The sequence below is a fragment of the Botrytis cinerea genome, chromosome 2 (assembly GCF_000143535.2).
Source record: "Botrytis cinerea B05.10 chromosome 2, complete sequence".
NCBI lineage: Eukaryota > Fungi > Ascomycota > Leotiomycetes > Helotiales > Sclerotiniaceae > Botrytis > Botrytis cinerea.
In genome coordinates, this window is record NC_037311.1 from 3,046,802 (window position 1) to 3,066,872 (window position 20,071).

Genomic DNA, 20,071 nt, shown 5'->3' on the forward strand with positions numbered 1-20,071 from the left:
TATATAGATATCACAAAAGCACATTCATATAATTCACACAAACAACTCCCCAAGTCTCCAAGTCTCAAGTCTCGAGTCTCAGTCTCACACAAACCTCACACAAACCTCACACAATCCAAAAAAACAAAATGATGTACCAATACCAAATCCCATATCTAAAGTTCTGTTTCTGTCTGTACTGAACTACCAAAACGAGGAAAAAGCAAGAAAAAAAAATCGCATCGATAGAGTCTTTCTTCTCCATCCCCTCATGTGTATGCATTCCATTCCTCTCCATGCTCCATGACAGTGTCTTTATTTTTCCACGTGTACCATGCATTTCGTCCCAATTTCGTTTCCATTTCCATTCACAACTCAACTGACATCTCAGATGACACCTCAACACCCATTCACACGCCAAACCGTCACAATCAACAACTCCCTTCCCAATATATACATCTACTCAGCAACTGGCGCAGGTGCCTTAACACCCTCCTCACTAGGAACGGGAGCTGGAGCAGTGGTTCCAGTTGGAATCGTACCTGGGTTGACATTCTCGGTGTTGATAGCATGTTGATCACCATTTGTCGACGCCCACTTAGGAGGTTTAGCCCAAGCAGGATCTGTCCAAGGACCCTCATCACTCAATGCACAGCCACCCTTACACTCGCAAGTACCTCCGAAAACCTTCGGTAAGTTCTCCTTGGGGACTTGCGCCAATAATTCCTTTTGATACCCCGATCCCAAAACGTGAATCTTCTCAACGGTAATAGGATCCAACCAACCCTTCACAACACCAAAAACGGTAGAGAAACCCCATGGTGCATTGATCAAATACAATTTACCGAGACGCTCTGGGTAGTAGTTTTGGGACATGCCAGAGGCTTGCTTGACGTATGCGTAAACGGAAGGAACCTTGCCGATTCCAACGCCCTTGAGATCCATAATGGTGCAGCAGGTTTCGAGGAGAGTACCAGCTTTGCGGGAACAGGCTGGGAGACGGGGATCGGCCATTTTCTCGTACTCGACAGCGAGATTTTGAAGCATACGCTCCGAAGTGGTGATTTTGTACATGGCGTTAAGGTCGATGTTGCCCATTTGTTCAATGTAAACTGGACGGCCATCCTGCGGGTGAGATATGTTAGATAGTGAACGAGTAAATGCGAGAGCAAAGACAATCTCGCGAAAGAAATCAAGAGCCAAAACAGACATACCTTATCAGTCTTGTGATAGTATTGAGGATAGTACTTGAAAACCTCCTCCTTCTCCTTATAATCAAAGGTACGAACGAGTTGATCGAGACCGAAATCTTTTCTCCACTGCTCTGTATCCACGAACCTACGCTACAGTATCAGTATCCATCATTCTTCCAATGTATTGAAAATCAGAGGTGTGTGTATCAAGGGCTCTTACATCTTCTCAGCCAATGTGACGTCGAACTTACGTGCTCGTAGGAATCGAAGCTGCAGAGAGATAACAATTAGCTATATTCGATGTGCATTCCCCTTTCCCACCAATCCTTCGCACAACATCAAACACTGAAAATCAAGTATCAAACAGCGATCAAGCCCCCCAAAACAATCTCGATCGTCAAAAACTCCAGTAGATTCCCCCCTCCCCCGCCTCCTCTTCCCAAGTACCAGCAGCAGCACCAGCACCAGCACCACGAAAAAACAAAAACAAACAAATAAACAAACATACCAAAGTAAGCGTATCCAATCTCTCTGTGAACCCCGCCGCCTCCAACTTCAACCTCAACTGCTGCACCTGCGCATCCTGTTCTGGCGTTGTGTGACCGGGGTGACCACTCTGAGCCGTGGGCGACGTGGTTGGGAAATCATATTGATCGTATTTGGGATCGAGTTTAACATCTGAAGTGGCTGCCATTTTGCTTAATTTCTCACGCGGTAGGTATCTTCTCTCAAGAATTCTCTGGGTAATATGTGCGAAGCAGAAGAGAAGAAGAAAGGGAAGATAATGGATGGGAGATGTGTTGATGTGCGCACAGAGATTCAACTTATTGCCAGGTAGGTAGTTGGCTAAACTAATTACTAGATCCAAGAGGGGCTCTAGCTTTACGAGGCTGGAAATGCTCCCTTCAGAATGGGTTTATATCTCTATTATGACCTGCCAATCCTTCATAAAATATAGTTCATTATACAATTTAAGATGCAAAAAAGCTCGACTTTCATTCTTATCGTTTCATCTCTTCTCATTTGATATGTAATTGATTTAAAAATCTATTTAACAAATGCAAATACTCAACTTTGCCTTCTTTTTCCCCCTGCAAATAGAGTGTGTACGTATGAGTTCACGATGATTACATACACCCTGTAAGCGAGTGTGGTAAGGGAAAATTCCCCTGATCGATCCCCTGATCAGGGGCATGTTTTCAACCCTAAATCAATATATATATATATATTTCTCCTTCGAGATTTAAAAGCCGTTGGGAGCAAACAAAATCAAGATTAGATCTTACGAATTTCATACATTATACGAGCGTGTATTTCCAGAAGAGTAGGTAAATTACGTGAGGATTGTACTTGAATCTATTGTACCAAAGTTTCTATCCGGTGCCAGAAAACTTGGGTATGATCTATATTGAACAAATATCAACACACCAATAGGATATCAAGACTTTCACTTCTCGGCATCAGATCTCGAGGATCTTGTTTTTCTTTTCCTTGTATTTGAACCAGAGATAGTTTGGTTTGAGTTCTCCTGAATATCATCGGCATCATCATCATCATATCAGAAGAAAGCTCCCATCAACATCCCAGAACTTTATGTTTCATTATTTCTCCTCCAAACACTCTATCAACCATTAGAACTACCTGCCTTCCCATCCTTTTCCTCCGCAGCCTCCGATTCATTCTTCTCTTTTCTCTTCATCGTAACATCCCAATTGTATACCCTAGCTGTAGCAACCTCCATAGTCTATTCATTAAAAAGGGTTCGTCAGCTTAATCTCTCTCCACTCTGCAACTCTTTCTTTCCCCAGTTATGTATGGTCTGTGGGTGAAGTGGAGTAAACATACCGTAATCTGTTCTCTCAAGAAATCCAGATCCTCCTCACAATTCGCGAAGCTTTGTTTCGCAGCCGCGAGTCTGTTCGAAAGTAATTCCTCTGCCTCATCAATTGGGTACGCTAACATAACGTTTGCCTGCCACCTTGTCAATACTCCTCCACAACCTCTACCCTAAACGATAGACATACCCCTAACCATAAATAAACCTCCTCCGTAGCTGGAATGTTGGCTTTGGCATATAAAGTGTCATTCAACTCAAACGTAGCCTGTATAGGATCTGCACCCTCCTATCAAAAACCTATCAGCTGCAATCTTTCAAACCCCCCTCCCTCACAACATAGAATAAACATACCTTTCTCGTCTTCAGAAACCTCACAGTATCCAGCGTCTTCTGAATATCCGGCATATTGATTTTCAACCCCGCGACTCTCTTTTGTTGGTTTACCTCCATAAACTGATATTTCCTAGAAAATTCGAAAATATGAGCTTCTGATTTCTCGAATCATCCCATGCCCCGATCCCTCAATTTCCCAAGTCCAAGTCCCCAAAGCAAACACTCCTCCATATGTATATAAGATATCCAGAAATAGAGCTCCAACCTACGAAATCATCTCCTGGAATCTCTTCAACGTTGGTTCGACATCTGCTCTCGTAGTAACATAATCCTCAACTCGATCCACGAATGGTGCATATGGAATGCCTCGCTCATTTGTGCGGGCAGCATCTTTTCTGAAGGTTTGAATGTTAGCTAGTTTACTGCCAATTTTGTGAACCCCTTCTCCGCAAGTGGTAATAAAATCTTTCCCGAAAACTCCAGCAAGCTCCATAGACTCCTGTCTTCTGCAAATCAAATCACATAGTCCACCTCACAGCTATCCGCAACTCGGTATTTTGCAGGACCTGGAGAGCTATTTTGAATGGATAGACAATAGGAGCCTCTTTTTCTGCAGAATTGCAGAACTAGCCAGTTGCGTTCACACATGCATATTCTTCACTTACTTAGTATCTGTATCCGCCATATTTGGCGTCTGCGAAACAAAAATGTTTATGATATTCAAAATTATCGAACTGCCCACTACAACATGTAGGTAAAGTTCTCGCTTACGTAATACTGTGGTGCTGCATCATCTTCACCCCCGCCAAAGATGCAAGGTCACGCTTTCTGCGGTTCACAGTCTTCATCATTGTAAGCTTTTCACGGCGCTCATCAAGTAAAGCATATGGTATTTATTCACGGTTGAAACAATCTCGCAAAGAACGATATTTTTCATCAGTATATTTGTATTCTGTACCGTACTAGTAGTCGTGTTGACATCAAAAACTAATGTGATAAAGACCAACGATCAATGATCAATTGTAGGCATTCTGACCAAGGAAAAGTAACCCTCCTTCCCAAAGAGAAAACCATGCATAGCAGTTATTATTAGAGAAATGAGAACTCCCTATTCTACACACTAAAAGGAAATTCCCATCGCCGATTTCCGTCCCCGAGTTACTCGAGGGTATTCAATTTGTTACAGCTTTTGCACTTTGGCTTGATGAAAATGCATTTATGCCTTAGCCTTAGCAAGACCAACAGTGTTCTTACCGAGGTCATAGATGGAGTAATATCTTCGGAGGAAAGCATCACCCAAGATAGCAAGAGGTCCAACTGGCTCTGGGAAGTCCATACCCTAGTATATTGTTAGCAGACATTCACGAGTAGAATCAGTGCAACAAGAAAACTTACCATGATGGCGGAGATGCAGGAGCCTTGAACTTCAAGAATGTAGTCGTAAGGGCCAATAGGGAATTTGTGACCGCTGAGGGTGAATGTAAGCTCTGGAAGAGAGTCGCGCTTGGCACAATCGACAGTGTACTGTCCGTTCCAGCCCTTCTTAGCACCGATTTCCGCGTTGAGAAGCCCAGCAAGATCGGCTGGGAGAGCAATGAGAGAAGTTCCGGTATCAAGTATGACGCCAGTGTTCTCAAGCTCGGCCTCAGAATCACCAAAGGCGATCGAATCAAGGTCAACTTCCCAGTAAGCCTTACGTCTCAACGGGATCTCGGTGATTTTGCCGTCGTAGTGGTCCTTGTTGACACCACCGAAGATAGCCTCGGATGGGTCAGACTCATCATTGGAACCCAAGTAGAAGGCAAAAACTGGCTCGTCCAAAAGACCTTGGTCGACCATGCTGTAGAAAGGTGGGACGATACTGTTCACGGAGATGGTATCATAACCAAGACCCAAGATACCGTCAAATCTACCGAAGGCAAATGCAAGACCTGGCTCTTCGGTAGCTTCGGCGAAGACTTGGTCCTTAATCTTGAGATCACCAATGGTCATAACGTCCTTGGAGGTGAAACCACTCAAGCTTCCCGAGCCGTATCGGATCTCGAATGAAGTTCCATTCTGCTTGTAGGTAGATGACGAAGATGAGTCGTACTTTGTGTGAAGGTAGCACGCGATCGAACCGCACTGGGAAGATGGAACCCATAGGTTGGAACTTCCGGTATCAAGGACGACCTTGAAAGATTGTGGTGGTGTACCGATGGTAATTTCGGAGAAGTCTATGCGGATGTTAGTATCTGATTAAGATTGGCTGTTGGTGCATGTCCTTACATTGAGCATTGAGGAAGTTGGAAACTGGGACAGTGTGGTCGCCTGCGTCGTGAACGGAAGTCTCCTTGAACATCTCACTGGCATGAGATTCAGGTCGAACACCCATATACTTTTGACCCAAGTGTTTGGCATGCTCTTGCATGTTGGCAGTAGCAAGTTGCTCACTCAAAGACACCTTCTTGAGAGGCATCTTGTGCACGCCGGCGCTCACACTGCCGAGCAGCGATGCTGCGGCGAGAAATGCACCCTTCATGATGTAGATTTAATTCGTGTGTAGTTTCTTGGATTGGATTAATGGATTACGAAAACGAAGATGATAATTTTGATGGAATTGCAGACGGTTGATAATGTAGAAAGAAGAGTTGGTTGTTGATAAGAGAAAGGAAGATGGCGGAGATGAAGGTGGTAGAGCTTCAAAGCAAAGCAAAGCGAAGCACGGCAGGATGGACGAGCACGAATGGATGACGATAGCGGTCGCCTACTACGGTTGCCTCCACAACCCGGCCCACTAATCCGCTCAAAAAGTGAGATTTCGCCAATGAAAAGTGATCATGAGCTCTCCTCGAGCACACCCGGCGTGCATGGTTGGTACATTGGCGCAAGACTTAAATAATCAGATAGAGAGATACCGATACCCCGACATTTCAAACAGGGAATCCATCAATCGTATCATATGTACCGGCCTCGATCCGTCAATGTCGGTTTCACTTGTCTCAAGGCGAACGGTGACGGTGACGGTACGATTACCCAGGCGATGCTTGTTGTCACGATGGCGATGGCGATGGTTCAATGATTCATCGCCACATCCATCTACGGCTAGCTGAGAACTAGGTACCGTGTGAGTCTATCTCGCTATCTTTCTATCTAGGTATCTCTGATCAAATGCTACCTACCGATGCAATATCAAAATACGACAGCTATCGCGTTATCATCGGAACATCAACAAGTACCTACCTAGCTACCACCAACTCCCAACTCCCAACTCCCAACTACCAACTACCAACTCCCAACTACCTGCTATCTGCTATCTACACCTACCGACACCACCTACCTGAACAACCTTGGAACCATCCCCTTCTCACCCCCGTACCCGTATCCCACTCCCTTAGCCCAAAACCTAATGAACGAAAATCATGTCAGGCACAACGCAAATACTGCACTGCTTGCTTATGTGGATCCGGCGCCAACCGCCATCCGCCATTTTCGCCCCAGAATTCAGGAACGCAGGAAGTTCCGGCTGGCTTGCCTCGGATCAAGAGATTATGTACGAACGTCGGAAATGGGTTGGTTGAGAAGATAAACTACGGTGTACGTTATGCACCTAGCCACATATGATTCATTGTCTCACACCTAGTCACGTAAAGTAAAGCTGTGAACGAAAAGATTGGCATTTTGCTTGAGCAAATAATCAACCATATTATCGACCTGCCTAGGTAGTATTTTACCTAATTATCCTGGTTAGTTCCTAACCTAAATCTATCTCTCTCGCAGTTTGTTGAGCGCCCATAATGTGTAATGTATGTCCAGAAGGTAGAAATGGTAGGTGGTACTACGTCCGTAATCTGTTCACTGAATAAACATTCACGTTTTGGTCTCTGAAACGCAATACAAAATACTTCAATACAAAGTGACGATAGAAACAGTTGATTTTCTATCTAGGTATCTCATATGGTCTATTGAACTCGACCTCTAAACTTTTTTTCCTTCATAAACCCCCTGCCACTCCCTGGTATATCATGACGACGTTGAGTCAGTCAAAAGAAGTAGCGCCTGCAAATGATGAATCCTAATTGCTTTTTCTTACCCACACCCAAACCATGAACACCATAACCAAATGCCAAATTATCAAACATTTACTCTCTCCAGCCCTCAACTGGGAGAGGGAAGCTGCTGGCCCACTCAGCAATCTCCTTTCTTAATTCATTGATCTTCTCAACTTCACCACCGGCGACCTTAGCCTTGAAGTCCTTGAGCTTGTTGTCACTCTTTGGCAGAGCAGCTTGAACTTCCTTGCAGATCTTGATGCTTTGATCAATGTATGATGCAACTCTCTTGAAGTCCTCAGTACCGAATCCACGACTGGTCATAGCTGGGGTACCAATACGGATACCGCAAGGGGTCAAAGCAGACTTGTCACCTGGGATAGAGTTCTTGTTGCAAGCAATGTTGATTTGCTCCAAGACAGCCTCAACACGGGCACCGTCAAGTGCTTGTGCTCTGAGATCGAGGAGAACCATGTGTGAGTCAGTACCGTCAGCTACAAGCTTGTAGCCCAATTGCTTGAACTCATTCTCGAGAGCTTTAGCATTGTCAACAACTTGCTGTTGGTATTTCTTGAAGTCATCAGTTGTGGCTTGCTTAAGGGCAACAGCAAGAGCTGTGATGGTGTGGTTGTGTGGTCCACCTTGGTGACCTGGGAAGACGGAGAAGTTGATTGGGCCTTCAAGGTCGTAGAGGGTCTCCTTTCCAGTCTTGGCATCAGTCTTGCGGACACCCTTGCGGAAGAAGATCATGGCACCACGAGGACCACGGAGAGACTTGTGGGTTGTGGTGGTAACGATATCAGCATGCTCGAAAGGACTTGGGATGACACCAGCGGCGATCAAACCAGAGATGTGAGCCATATCAACAACGAGGTAAGCACCAACGAGATCAGCGATCTTGCGCATACGGGCGTAATCGATAAGACGGCAGTAAGCAGATGTTCCAGCAACGAGAACCTTTGGTCTGTACATCAAAGCGTTGGCCTCGAGTTGATCATAGTCAATGATACCAGTCTCCAAGTTGACACGGTATGGGAAGGTCTCAAAGTATGTTGATACGGCAGAGATTCTGAGATATTCGTTAGTTATGTGAAAATATGAAGAAATATCCATTGTACAACTCACTTTCTCTGGGGGGTTTGGTAACCGTGGGACAAATGGCCACCGTGTGGGAGATCAAGACCCATGAGTCTGTCATGAGGTCTCATGATAGCTTGGTAAACTTGGAGGTTTGCTGGGGAACCAGACAAGCATTGAACATTGACACCCCATTTCTCGGAATCCAAGTTGAATGCCTTGAGAGCACGAGCTTGGCAGGTCAACTCAATAGAGTCAATGTGCTGGTTTCCACCATAGTATCTGGCACCTGGGTATCCCTCAGAGTATTTGTTTGACATGGGTGATCCCAAAGCATCGAAAACGGCACGGGAGGTAACATTCTCGGAGGCAATAAGAATAATCGATTCACGCTGACGTTGGATCTCGAGTTTCTATGTATTCTCGTCAGCAATTGGCATGGTTGAGCAGATGCATTGAATTACTCACCATGATCTCAGCGATCTCAGGATCAGTCTCAACCAAAGACTTTTCCAACATCTGTGAAACAATGAGTCAGTCAAATTACCCAGCATTTTTGATCGCGGGGCATTTCGCATGGTAACAAACCTCTTGGTGAGACTTTGGGAGGGCGTATGTAGAAGACATGATTGCAAATTGATACTCTTGAATGCGAAGGAGAGTGTAGCTGATTTGTATATTGAAATACTGAAGTGAAGTTTGCTGGAGAAAATAAAAAAAGATGAGAGGTAAGACAAAGAAGTATATACAAAAATTTAGTCAAGCTAAGAGTTGCCCCTCCAGCAAGCTAGCGGGATCGGAGTGGATTTCAACCAATGAGACCCCACAACTATTATCGACGTGACTCGCTAAAATGAATCTCCCGCATTAAAAAAATGGTGCGGGGGAACAATGGTTAAACCACGGGCCAATCTACTATATTTTGGTATGAATTTGATGAAAGACAAATTCAAAGGCCAATTCTGCTATGGACAGAAGGGTTGTATGGAGAATTGGTGTCTAAGGATATCTGAATATGTTTTTGAATTTGGAAACCTTGCTTTCATCAAATCTGTGAAGCGGTAGCTATTACACAGCGATCCGGGGCTGCTTGCCTGCTCTTATTGTCAAAGACCTCCCGTGAAAGGGGTTCGCTTGAAATATCGCAAAGGAGATTTACACCGTGATTTGTTCAGTAAGTGAGGTTCATTCATAGTGATTCTTGAGTCTATTTGATCCCGCGAATGAGTTATTGCCAGAACTCTATTTCTCCATTGGTGAGAGAAAGTAGTTTTTAATACATGATGTCACCCTTGTCAAAAATTATCAGTACGAGACTCCAAGCGTCTCTCTTTCGCCTCCATTTGCGCCCTTTTCTCCCATTTTTCTTCGCCCTTGGTGTTTGCCATTCCCAAATCTTCAATGACAAACGCTGCTGTAGCTCTCTTCCTCGTACTCTCCGGATGCGAGGACAGGGGTTCTGCAGTCGAACCGAGCGTCGCAGGCCGAGACTGCGAGATATCCTTACTCGGATTTGATGACGCCTTGCCCGGTGAAAGTGTGAAAAGCAGTAAAGCTCTAATATTAGCAGTGATCTCGGGTCCCGAATCTGAATTCTATTTAACTCGTTGGCGTAGTGGCATAGATTGATCCACAGGCTCAGTTGCTATCTGTTTCTTCAGTGTTTTTAGTTCCTGTGATCCTATGGAGGTTGATGGTAACAAACTCTTGTGTTTTTTCTTCTTATCTCCAGAATCCTTGTTCTTCTTTTTCGATGAGCGATCGGCACTTTCTTCAGAGCCCTTCTGGCTCTTCTTCGATTTGTCAGATTTTGATTTCTTCGCCGGTGGTGCATCTTCCATCTCTACATCTGATGCTTCGTCTTCCGACGTTGCGATTTTTCGGAATTTGGGAGCGCGTTCTTCAGACTCGCTCTCATCTTCGTCAGATCCAATGACACCAGGTGCGCTCGCAAAGCCAATTGGTTGGTATCGCGCCTTGAGACCTTTAGGTTGTTGGCGAACAGGTCGCTTCGCAGGCACTGTAGCTTGGTTGGAGTTCTCTTTAGAAAGATTAACGATTTGTTGCATATGATATATTTGGTCCACGGATTTTTTCTCTGTAATTGTATATTAGTATACTGAGGCGCATTGGTGGACGAGGAAGGTTACCAATAGAGTAGCCATCTTTAGAATTGCTTGGTAACAAGATCTTAGTATATGCCTTGTCATCAAGCGGGTCGTGAACGAAACCATAATCGTTGCCATTCTGCGAAAATACAGCTTTGCCTAATTTCGCATCTCGCAGCGACATCTCTGTTACAGAAGCAAGGGGTACCGACGCAGGTGCTGTAATATACCAAACTTCTTTACCCTCTAAATTAGACTTGCTGAACAATTGTGGTGTTTTACTTGAATTCTTTGAAGAAGACTTTTCGAATCCGGGAGGGGGCTTAAAGGGCGCAACTTTCATCGATACTGTCCTGGCGTCTTTCCTGGTATGATATTAGCAAACAAACTTAGATTCTGTCAAGCTTGGTAGAACTTACTTAGACGACGGTGGCGCAACAGACTTCTTTGCATTTGCACTTGATTCGTCTTCAGACTCCTTCTCGTCGCTCCCGCTTTCGCTGTCACTCTCCTCGGAGCTTTCAGCCTCGGAACTGTCACTACTTTCTGCGGCCTTGCCATTGGATTTGGATTTAGATGTAGATTTTACAGCGGGGTCCGATGGCAGAGAATCGTTGTCGCTATCGGATTCCGAATTGCCTCCCTTTGGCTCTTCATTTTCATTGTCGCTTTCTCCAACAAATTCTGAGCTCTTGAAATCTTGCGGTGATTTGATAATTGGAGTTTTGGTTGTTGCTTTGGCAGAGGATTTCGAAGAGGATTTTGAGGAGGGTTTTGAAGGATCCGCCTTTTTCTTTCGCTCACTAAGAGTCACTTTGGAAGGTCCCATTATGAATGAGTATATTATTGTTTTAGGAGAAATTGATGGCGGATTGGTTCAATGGTAGCTGTAAATAAATGGAAAATCGCATCGAAACTTTTTTTTTGGCAAGGCTCGGCCTTGCTCGGAAAAACATCGGATCTAAGTTTTTTGGTGCCCCAAGCTGCTATCAGAACTCTCCCTCTCGAGTTTATAATTATATTGGAACTTATTTATTGATATAAAATTCTCAAATAATGTCAAGTAAAAGAAGAAAGTTAGATTCTCCTATAAAACCCCGTAAGTTTGTTCTGTTACATAGACGAATTCATTCTCACCAAATTCAATATAGAGCTCAGTGCTGTGAGTGCTTTCGCAGCCAGAAAGGCACACGCTGCTGCCCAGAGCAATAGCAGTTCACAAAAGGAGATCTCATCTTCTCAAAATAATAATGAGAGAATCTCTCAACAGGTGACAAATGATGTCCCCTCCAGAACCTCTAACCGTGGAAAACGGAGCCCGGTTAAAATTGATCTTCCTTCCATGAGCCCAGGCTTTATCGTTGAGGAAAATGGACGAGGAGAAGCGCTGGAAAATCATATCTCGAGGTGTGTTCTTTTACTGCTGCTGGGTTATGCTATTACTCCTCCAAATATTGATTTAAACCAGTTCTGATTCACGTGAGCAGTCACCTGAAGTGATTTCAAACCGACCGTCGATGGTATTGTCTACTTTCAAGCCTAGTGATGATAATACCAAGGTGCTCAAAAGCAGAATACTAGTGTTGAAGCTTGCACCTGGTGAGGTCAGTGATGTTATGTCCATTAACTATATAATCTGACATTTTGTAGAGATTGGTCATTCTGGGACAATGTAATCTTGAAGTTGTCGAAGGACAAATAACGATCTTAGGGTCTATACTAAGAGCTTCGAAAACGAAATATTCAATATATGCAGCCACTTCATATTCATTGCCAGTAATTAGATGCCCAGATGGGGAACTAAACCATGCAGTTCTCCGTCTCCATCAATCTGACTCTGGAATAAGATCCTTAGAGCCTCTTTCCCCGCTGTTTGGAAAGTTATGGAACGAGGATACCCGAGCCTTCAAATCAGCGCATAGTCATCTTGCGGCAAAGCTTGGAAAAAGCACATTTCAGATTGTACACAAATCCTATCTGCAACCAGTCATCTCACCACCGGAATGGAACAAGACTTTATCAAAATCGTCCAGCTCCACCCAAACTACAAAACGAATCATGCTCTGCGGCCCCAAGTCATCAGGGAAGTCGACTTTTGCGAAATTGCTTGTAAACCGACTTTTGTCTGCAAGTCAAAATGAGAACAGTTCGAATTCAAGAAAGGGACCTGGTGTTGCACTACTCGATCTTGATCCAGGGCAGCCAGAATATTCTCATCCTGGTCAAGTATCCCTCATTCATATCAGGGAACCAAATTTTGGTCCCTCAATTACTCATCCTATACCAGGAACTAGCAGTCATATAATTCGTGCACATGCTCTAGGCGCAGTATCACCATCTATGGACCCAAGTCTCTACATGTCATGCGCACTCGATCTATTTGCACATTACCGCAATCTAGCCTCTCTCCATTTAAACTGTCCCCTAGTCATCAATACTCCCGGCTGGGTCTTAGGAACCGGGCTTGAAATTCTCGTAGACTTAATAGCCAAAGTACGCCCATCAGAGATTATATACATGTCTAAAGCAGGTCCCGCCGAAGTGGTTGAAAGTCTTCAAGATGCCGCTAAAACAACTCCTTTTATCACTCTTCCTTCACAAACTACTGATTTCATGACCCGCACTTCAGCTCATTTGAGAACTATGCAGTCAATGTCATATTTCCATCTAGATCCAACAAACAAGAAGGAACTAGCATGGAGCGGAACTCCATTATCATCCATTCCTCCTTGGGAAATTAAGTATTCCGGCGAAAATGCCGGTATTCTAGGTATACTATGCTACGGCGAACAACCACCATCAGATCTCCTCTCTGAAACCATCAATGGCTCTATAGTCTCAATAGTCGTCATTGAAGACCCAGCCGCAATACCAGGACACACTTCTGCCCAGCAAGAAAAATCCGAAACCTCAGACCCCAACACTCTCCACGAGTTCAATTCCCCATTAACCCTCGACCTCATCAAAAAGCCCCTTATCCTTCCCACTCCCCACGAAAACCTTCCCTATTTCAACCCCCTTAACGCGATAACTCTCGATCCAGAGTTTTCCCACACTATCGGATCAGCTCTCGTTCGTGGAATCGATACTAAACGCCAGCGCTTGCAAATTCTGACTCCGATCTCACAAGACGTATTCGAGGAAATCAACCAAGAAGGAAAGAAAATCGTGCTAGTAAGCGGAAAGTTAGATACCCCCGGGTGGGCATACACGGAGGAATTAGTAAGAAGGACTTGGATGGAGAAGGAGAAGCGAAAGAAAGAATCAGGTGAAGAAGACGAAGTAGCAGACTACGGAACCGAGGAAGACGAAGATGTAGATGAAGACGACGAAAACGAAGATTCCGAAGAAAGCAGTGCAGAAATAGAGATAAATGATGCAATCGCAATCGAGACCCCGGATCTAGTATCCATCGATACGAACGCACCGCATCACGCATTCCGCCATATTCCGTGGGTGGAAAAACTCACGGGCTCGCAGGGAAGAGGGATAGGCGCGAGAGTTTGGCGCGTCAGGAGAGATTTGGGGAAGATGGGTGATGCGTAGGTAGGGAATCAAGATCTGAGTAATGTAGTACGATTTTGTATTGACAAGTTGAGATATGTGTATGGTAGAAACTCGTGATGATATATTGAGATGTTATATATACACTTACCCATCCACCCATCATCTCTCATCATTTCCCCATAGATACATAACTAAACTCAGCTATCAAAACTCCCTCTCCAAATTATCATTTATCATTCATCTCCAATGGCTGTTAACATTCAAGACTAAACAGTATACACACACATGCATAATACACCTTTTTCCCTCCCCTCCACACCTTAAGAACCTATACCTACGCACCAGTAAACTACCAAGTCATAACCACATCGCCACAATCAAGCATAAAATCCATTCTATTTCATTCTAATCTGTTTCATACACAATATATACACAACACAATCCATTTCTACGCCACCCACCTACCCACCCATTCCTCATTTCAAACTCGACCATACCATGCAACACCATGCCATATCAAAATCCCTAAAATGCACATCGATCTGTAAAATCGTGATTTATCGGCCCCTCCCAAAACGCCTCCAGAAATACCATACATCCATACCATGCTATGCTATGCTATGCATTCAAAAGCGGAATACAAGTAAAGAACAAAAACCAAGTGGTATATTCCTCATCTCTCATTATTCTCAAGTTCCACTCCACCGCTTCAAATCACATCTAGAAATACTGCAACTCTCCATTTCCACTATTCTTTCCCCCGTTACTCTTCTGCAACTGCGCCTGATACTGTTGAAATTGCGCTTGCACAAGTTGCTGCGGCGTTTGGTAATTTTTCTGCAACGGAGGGAAATCTTCATAAGCAACTGCCGGATTGTAAACTGGCGGCGTATTATTTGACGTCCGTTCATTAACATCATCCAAACTCCTGTAACCGTATCCTCGTCCCTTTCCCTTACCACCACCTCCTCCACCATTACCATTGCCTCCGCGATTATTACGGCCATAGCCTCCACGCTGATTTCCATTTCCCCTATGATTGCCTCGACCTCCACGTCCACCACCATAATTGTTTTCCTGACCTCCTCTCTTGTTTGATGGTCCCTGGTAGTTTCCACCATATGATCCATTTGTTGGTTTAGGCTCAGGGGAATGCTTTCGCTTGAATGATTTATTGGGGAACAAACTTTCATACTCGTTTTCAGAAAGATCTTCCTTCTCTATCCTCAAAAGAACCTTTTCACCCACAGTACTTTCAAAGACAAATGCCTTCTCTGGTGGAACGGGTTGCCAATTTTGTATCTTACCTGCATCAATTGGCCGAGCTCCTTTGCGCAATGCGAGAACGACCACAGGAATGGGATTTTCCGTGTAGAACTTCTTTGATTCTGGTACGGGTCTGACACGAGCGGCCCAAATTTTGTTCTCGAAGACTGCTGTTCCTGTTACTTCCCAGGTAGTCTTACTCCCCATTCCTCCAACTTTTTGAAGTATACTTTCTGGACATGGGCGTGGAGTAATGAGAACATTATTGGCTAGAAATTTGGCTTCTGTATCTGGCATGTTCGATGGAAGCTGAGCTAAAGTAAGCAGCTTCTGAGTGTCAGTATTGTTGATCAAATATCCAGTATAGAAAACAGTCTTCTTGATTTGAAGTCTCTCGCCATAGTTTCTTGCTTCAATGGCAGCATTGTGATCATTGATCAAACGCTGTACCTCAGCAGCTTCCACGACAGGATCAAGTAATGTGGCCCCATCCGCAACTTGAATTACTTCGGCAATGATAGTAGAGCGAGATGGAATACCATTAGAGCCATTTTGACGTTTGTTGTAATCGGTAAAGAAATCTCTGAATGCCTTGACATGTCTGACTCTATCCTCATAGATTCTGATTTCCTCGGCACCTTTGTATGTCTCCATCAAACTTTCCAAGAAACATTGTTTGAAGTTCATCGTACTACTGAACCTCTCATTTCTGGGGCCTGCTGCTGGCTTTAAGACAATCATATCCGTATCGAGACCCCTACTGGCAAGCATCTTTTTCAATAATTCTGAAAATCCAGCCTCAGAACGGCCAGTTAAGAGAATAGAAAGAACATCTTTTTGTTGCATACTCAACTGAATGAGTTCAACAATTCGCTCATTCCACCAACCTTTCCAAGCTCGTGGTTCTTCTTTCTCTACACCTTCACCTGTAGCTGCAAGAATTCTCGAATCGTGCCACCAACCACCCGTCGCAAATGTATCTTGAGTTTGTAGAAATCCTATGGTTGGTCCGTTCCATAATTTTGGATTGGGAAGAGGGCTGTTGAAAACTGCGCAGGAATATTAGCAAATTATTTGAATAGAAAGGAGAACAAGGCTTGGACAGAATGGTAAACTTTGCCCCTCTGAGAATATCATTAAACTTACGGGTATTATCAAAATCATAAACATGGAGTGCCTTAATCTTATCCACAGCTACAAATAGTCAGCAATTCGTCAACCCTCATTCCCAAATCTCTCCCGATCCAAGGCATCTTACCAGGTAACTGTTTATCCGCAACAGACCAACGATTCAAAGCCGTGGTTGTATATTGATTGAAGTTCGATCCCCCATTTGGAGTATGCGCCATGATGAGGCGTGAGTCACAATAACGTGAAAGCTACTTGAAAGGATAAACAGTGATTTCAAGAGCTCTTGGAATAATGTGCAATTTCTGCGCTCAATTGTCGTTGTTCTGCAAATGCGATTGTTAAGTAAGTTTCTTGACGTTGCCAGAATTTCTATCTGATGTCGCTTTCCTCGAATCTCGAAATGCTTTGACCAGCGGTGGCGCTAAGCGTCTTAAAGTTTAGCGTAATAGTAGCGCTACGGTTCTCGACTCTCACTCGCTTCACATATAGAATGTTTTCTGTAGACCGGACGTGATCATGAAAGAACCTAGTACAACAATCTACAATGGCCTCTATAATTCCAACAATGAAGTGTACTGCAGGCGGTTTTCTCAAGATAGTTAAACAAACGATCCATTTAAGCTGTCACGTTAAACCCAACTCCAGCGCATCAAGAGTAGGTGTGAAAGCCTTCTCAGATACATCTTCCTCGATCGAGGTATGCGTCGCCCAGCCAGCACGGGACAATGAAGCAAATAAAGGAGTTGTTGAAGTTCTGAGTCATGTATGAATTCATTTTTGTTACTGGTTCTATTTCTGCTAATATACTTTATACAATATGATTATTGAAAGGTATCCTAACAGTATGTAGATATTGAAATGCCCAAAGACCGACCTAGAAGTCATTCGTGGGAAGACATCGAAGAATAAGATTATTGCGTACAAAGGTATAGAGGACTTGTTGGCAAATGATTCTCTAGCTGAATTGACTTTGGAAGGGGTTAGACAACGCTTGCAGATGGCAAGTAGGACTGCGGAGCCTTGATAGATTAGGCGTATTTGGGGACTTGCTTTTGCGATCAGTAAACACCCAATCTACATTCTTCCATATAACATTTGTTGAGATCCGGCAATCCCCCATACAGCATTCCCGAGCTACTTCATTTCAAAGATTCGTCTGAACCAGTTTTGCTCATCAACGTAATGAATTATACTCTTAATGTCCCTCACATTTTCGCTAGTTAGTCGAGATATGCCGGTCATCCGTTGAGGTGCTTTTTGACAGCGTGTTGCGGATCGAGGGAACAATGGCAAAGCGCGCAAACCGACCGATAGCAAGATCAGCTCCAGCTCTGTACGCCGGCACAAGTCTTATAGTACTCCCCTGTTGGACCCTGTTGAACCCTCCGAGTCGATCTTTCGTATCATGTCCGTCATCCCGTAGGCGAAGGAAGATACATTGTTGGAGAAGTGATCATCGCGCAACCTGGCGCGAAAGCTCCTATGTTGTATGGACTCGGGTCTCCGGTTATTTGAACCGATACGCCAAAGTATGAGCAGATAACGGTGGTCAAGAGAACAGTGTAAAGAGAGTAGAATGTTTACCACAAACAGCAATAGCTAGCATCTGACTTCATCAAGTATCATCTTGAATGCGAGTATAATTTGAGCTTAGCAAATCAAAAATTATCACTGGAATATGATATAGGAAGGAATTCAGAACATAGTTGGGTTTGTGAGGCTGTCGAAGGAATGAAGAAGGATTCGACTAGATAAGTGAAATCAATGAACCGACACACGTGATCATGGTTGACCTCGAAGGTAGAGTCTCTATTGGAGAGTGTAGACACAATTTAACGCAGTGATATTTTAGGTACTGGGCATCTTCTGTGGCGCACGACACATGTAGTTATCGCTGAAAAAAAACAAGAACGAAAATTCCACTAAAGCGGAAAGACTAGGGTTTCGCGCTGAGTCTGTATCCTCCACACTCCCATTCATCAACCAAAGATGGGGTACTGAATAGACGATGTATGCACGCTTGTTAAACTTTGGAAAGGATCATCACTGGATGTTATTGGAGTACAAGTAGGATTCTGGTTGAGATGTACTCGTATTGGCTTGAAGGTTCCTCAATCGCTCTCGTGAACCCGAATAGATTATATTCCGAGAATCAAAAGAAAGAAGAAGATGCCGAGTAACCCAGGTCAACATCTCTTCCATCAGCGGCGTGCATCCATGTTCGAACGGTAGGGAAAGTTCTGCGAATCAAGAAAAATGTGTATACAGTGTGATACAATGTCCAGGTAGTTGTACTTTACTGCGTACAGTAACATCAATAGCCAAGACATAGAGTTCATGGGGGTCCTGTAGGTTAAGCAAGCCACAAAGCATGACAAGATGATTCTGCTTTTTTCGATCAGTGGATCCCTCTCATGCGTCAGTAGTTTGATATGCGCGCCGGTTAAGTATGGAGACACCACAGAAGATCCTTTCTTTTTTGTTTCTTTTGGATAAATCCGATAAGATTTAACAGAATCAAGGTGGAGGGGTGGATGGGATGTCAGTGGATATCCCGAGATAAAAATCCTTTTGAGAAGCCGATATCCGACCTTTTTTGGGTGTGGAGACTTTGGAGGTTTTGTAGCCTTATTAAATTCACATAAAATATTGTAAAAGATCTTGAGAGAAGGAATTGAGTTCTTACTCAAATGAATGATTATGAAGCGGGTGAACTAAGCTCGTTTTAAGGATATGTTCATCCAGTATGTATCGTCTAATCGCGTCCAAGGTAGAAAATTGGTGATGATTGAGTAGATAGTAGTCGTAGATAGTGAGCAGTAGGTGATGAGTAGTAAGTAGTGTGTAGTAAGTAGTGATTAGTGGTTGGTGAGTGATGAATAGTGAGTAGTAATAGTAAGTAGTAAGCCGCATAATTCTCATGATTCTCATGTTAGCTCATTCGTATTACATACGGAATATGTGTTTAAATAGACATATACTCCTTTCTATACTCTGTATACGAATCTCAACGCGTCTTCGTCTTTCTCAACCCTTAGCTTAGCAACATAAAAGTATACACAGTACACGCAACTGTGCAGTGTCAGCATGTTTCGTATGCATAAAGGGTAACTGGACTGGACACTGATGGCATGTGACCGTAACCCCTCGGCTGTGGCTACCACTGCGTCATTCCCAGCTCTTTGGCACACAGCTCGTAGCTGAAAAGTGGAAACTCTTCTTCTTTGACTGATAAATCGGAGAACAAGCAAGACCAAGAGGGGAAGAACTCGAAACGTCTGATCGATTGCCATTGTTACTGTACTCTATTTAGGTTGCGAACGTATATTGAAAGGAGATAAAGGGGAAGGATATAGCCATCTATAGCATTTTTCAGTACATGTACCCAAAAGTCTGTTGTTCATGCGATGAGATTGGTTCAACGTATGAAAGAAAGCATCTCCGGGATCAAAAGATGAAGTTCTTTCAAATGAACAAGATACTCAGTCTCTGATTGGCTGGAAAAGAATTTCTGTCAGAAAATCCAAACGAATGTGGTGATAAATTACGAAGTATAATGCTTGAGTGAGTGAGTGACGATCAATTGCCACAACACACAGCATCTTACCT

General features: G+C 43.9%; 8 protein-coding genes across 9 annotated transcripts; 2 read left to right on the forward strand and 6 right to left on the reverse strand.

The window, feature by feature from the left end:
• Positions 1-132: 132 nt before the first annotated feature.
• Positions 133-2,178, reverse strand: BCIN_02g08570 (hypothetical protein). Its single transcript, XM_024691589.1, has 4 exons — positions 1,681-2,178; positions 1,393-1,442; positions 1,194-1,317; positions 133-1,104 (listed from the first exon to the last, which is right to left on the reverse strand). The coding sequence occupies exons 1-4, from the start codon at positions 1,864-1,866 to the stop codon at positions 439-441; spliced, it is 1,026 nt and encodes a 341-aa protein (XP_024547360.1). The 5' UTR covers positions 1,867-2,178; the 3' UTR covers positions 133-438.
• A 303-nt stretch (positions 2,179-2,481) lies between these two features.
• Positions 2,482-4,073, reverse strand: Bcpac10. The gene is made up of 5 exons (XM_024691590.1): positions 4,008-4,073; positions 3,361-3,737; positions 3,197-3,295; positions 3,018-3,143; positions 2,482-2,916 (listed from the first exon to the last, which is right to left on the reverse strand). Exons 2-5 carry the CDS (start codon positions 3,457-3,459, stop codon positions 2,797-2,799), a joined length of 444 nt encoding a protein of 147 aa, XP_024547361.1. The 5' UTR covers positions 3,460-3,737; positions 4,008-4,073; the 3' UTR covers positions 2,482-2,796.
• Positions 4,074-4,246: 173 nt separating this feature from the next.
• On the reverse strand, positions 4,247-6,191 carry Bcap2. Its single transcript, XM_001554211.2, has 3 exons — positions 5,611-6,191; positions 4,738-5,558; positions 4,247-4,681 (listed from the first exon to the last, which is right to left on the reverse strand). The coding sequence occupies exons 1-3, from the start codon at positions 5,861-5,863 to the stop codon at positions 4,559-4,561; spliced, it is 1,197 nt and encodes a 398-aa protein (XP_001554261.1). The 5' UTR covers positions 5,864-6,191; the 3' UTR covers positions 4,247-4,558.
• Positions 6,192-7,015: 824 nt separating this feature from the next.
• Positions 7,016-9,185, reverse strand: Bcshm2. Its single transcript, XM_001554213.2, has 4 exons — positions 9,039-9,185; positions 8,919-8,969; positions 8,499-8,863; positions 7,016-8,442 (listed from the first exon to the last, which is right to left on the reverse strand). The coding sequence occupies exons 1-4, from the start codon at positions 9,075-9,077 to the stop codon at positions 7,464-7,466; spliced, it is 1,434 nt and encodes a 477-aa protein (XP_001554263.1). The 5' UTR covers positions 9,078-9,185; the 3' UTR covers positions 7,016-7,463.
• Positions 9,186-9,373: 188 nt separating this feature from the next.
• BCIN_02g08610 (hypothetical protein) lies at positions 9,374-11,520 on the reverse strand. Its single transcript, XM_024691591.1, has 4 exons — positions 10,978-11,520; positions 10,601-10,923; positions 10,156-10,548; positions 9,374-10,105 (listed from the first exon to the last, which is right to left on the reverse strand). The coding sequence occupies exons 1-4, from the start codon at positions 11,385-11,387 to the stop codon at positions 10,089-10,091; spliced, it is 1,143 nt and encodes a 380-aa protein (XP_024547362.1). The 5' UTR covers positions 11,388-11,520; the 3' UTR covers positions 9,374-10,088.
• A 44-nt stretch (positions 11,521-11,564) lies between these two features.
• On the forward strand, positions 11,565-14,383 carry Bcgrc3. The gene is made up of 4 exons (XM_024691592.1): positions 11,565-11,657; positions 11,710-11,965; positions 12,027-12,162; positions 12,209-14,383. The coding sequence occupies exons 1-4, from the start codon at positions 11,615-11,617 to the stop codon at positions 14,102-14,104; spliced, it is 2,331 nt and encodes a 776-aa protein (XP_024547363.1). The 5' UTR covers positions 11,565-11,614; the 3' UTR covers positions 14,105-14,383.
• Positions 14,384-14,415: 32 nt separating this feature from the next.
• BCIN_02g08630 (hypothetical protein) lies at positions 14,416-16,859 on the reverse strand. The gene is made up of 3 exons (XM_001554216.2): positions 16,590-16,859; positions 16,478-16,525; positions 14,416-16,380 (listed from the first exon to the last, which is right to left on the reverse strand). The coding sequence occupies exons 1-3, from the start codon at positions 16,678-16,680 to the stop codon at positions 14,786-14,788; spliced, it is 1,734 nt and encodes a 577-aa protein (XP_001554266.1). The 5' UTR covers positions 16,681-16,859; the 3' UTR covers positions 14,416-14,785.
• A 109-nt stretch (positions 16,860-16,968) lies between these two features.
• BCIN_02g08640 (hypothetical protein) lies at positions 16,969-18,186 on the forward strand. Of its 2 annotated transcripts, XM_024691593.1 has the most exons (3): positions 16,969-17,225; positions 17,313-17,388; positions 17,440-18,172. In XM_024691593.1, exons 1-3 carry the CDS (start codon positions 17,007-17,009, stop codon positions 17,484-17,486), a joined length of 342 nt encoding a protein of 113 aa, XP_024547364.1. In that variant the 5' UTR covers positions 16,969-17,006; the 3' UTR covers positions 17,487-18,172. The 2 variants fall into 2 exon arrangements, with proteins under 2 accessions (XP_024547364.1, XP_001554267.1); XM_001554217.2 differs by having other exon boundaries at positions 17,313-18,186.
• The last annotated feature ends 1,885 nt before the right edge of the window (positions 18,187-20,071 follow it).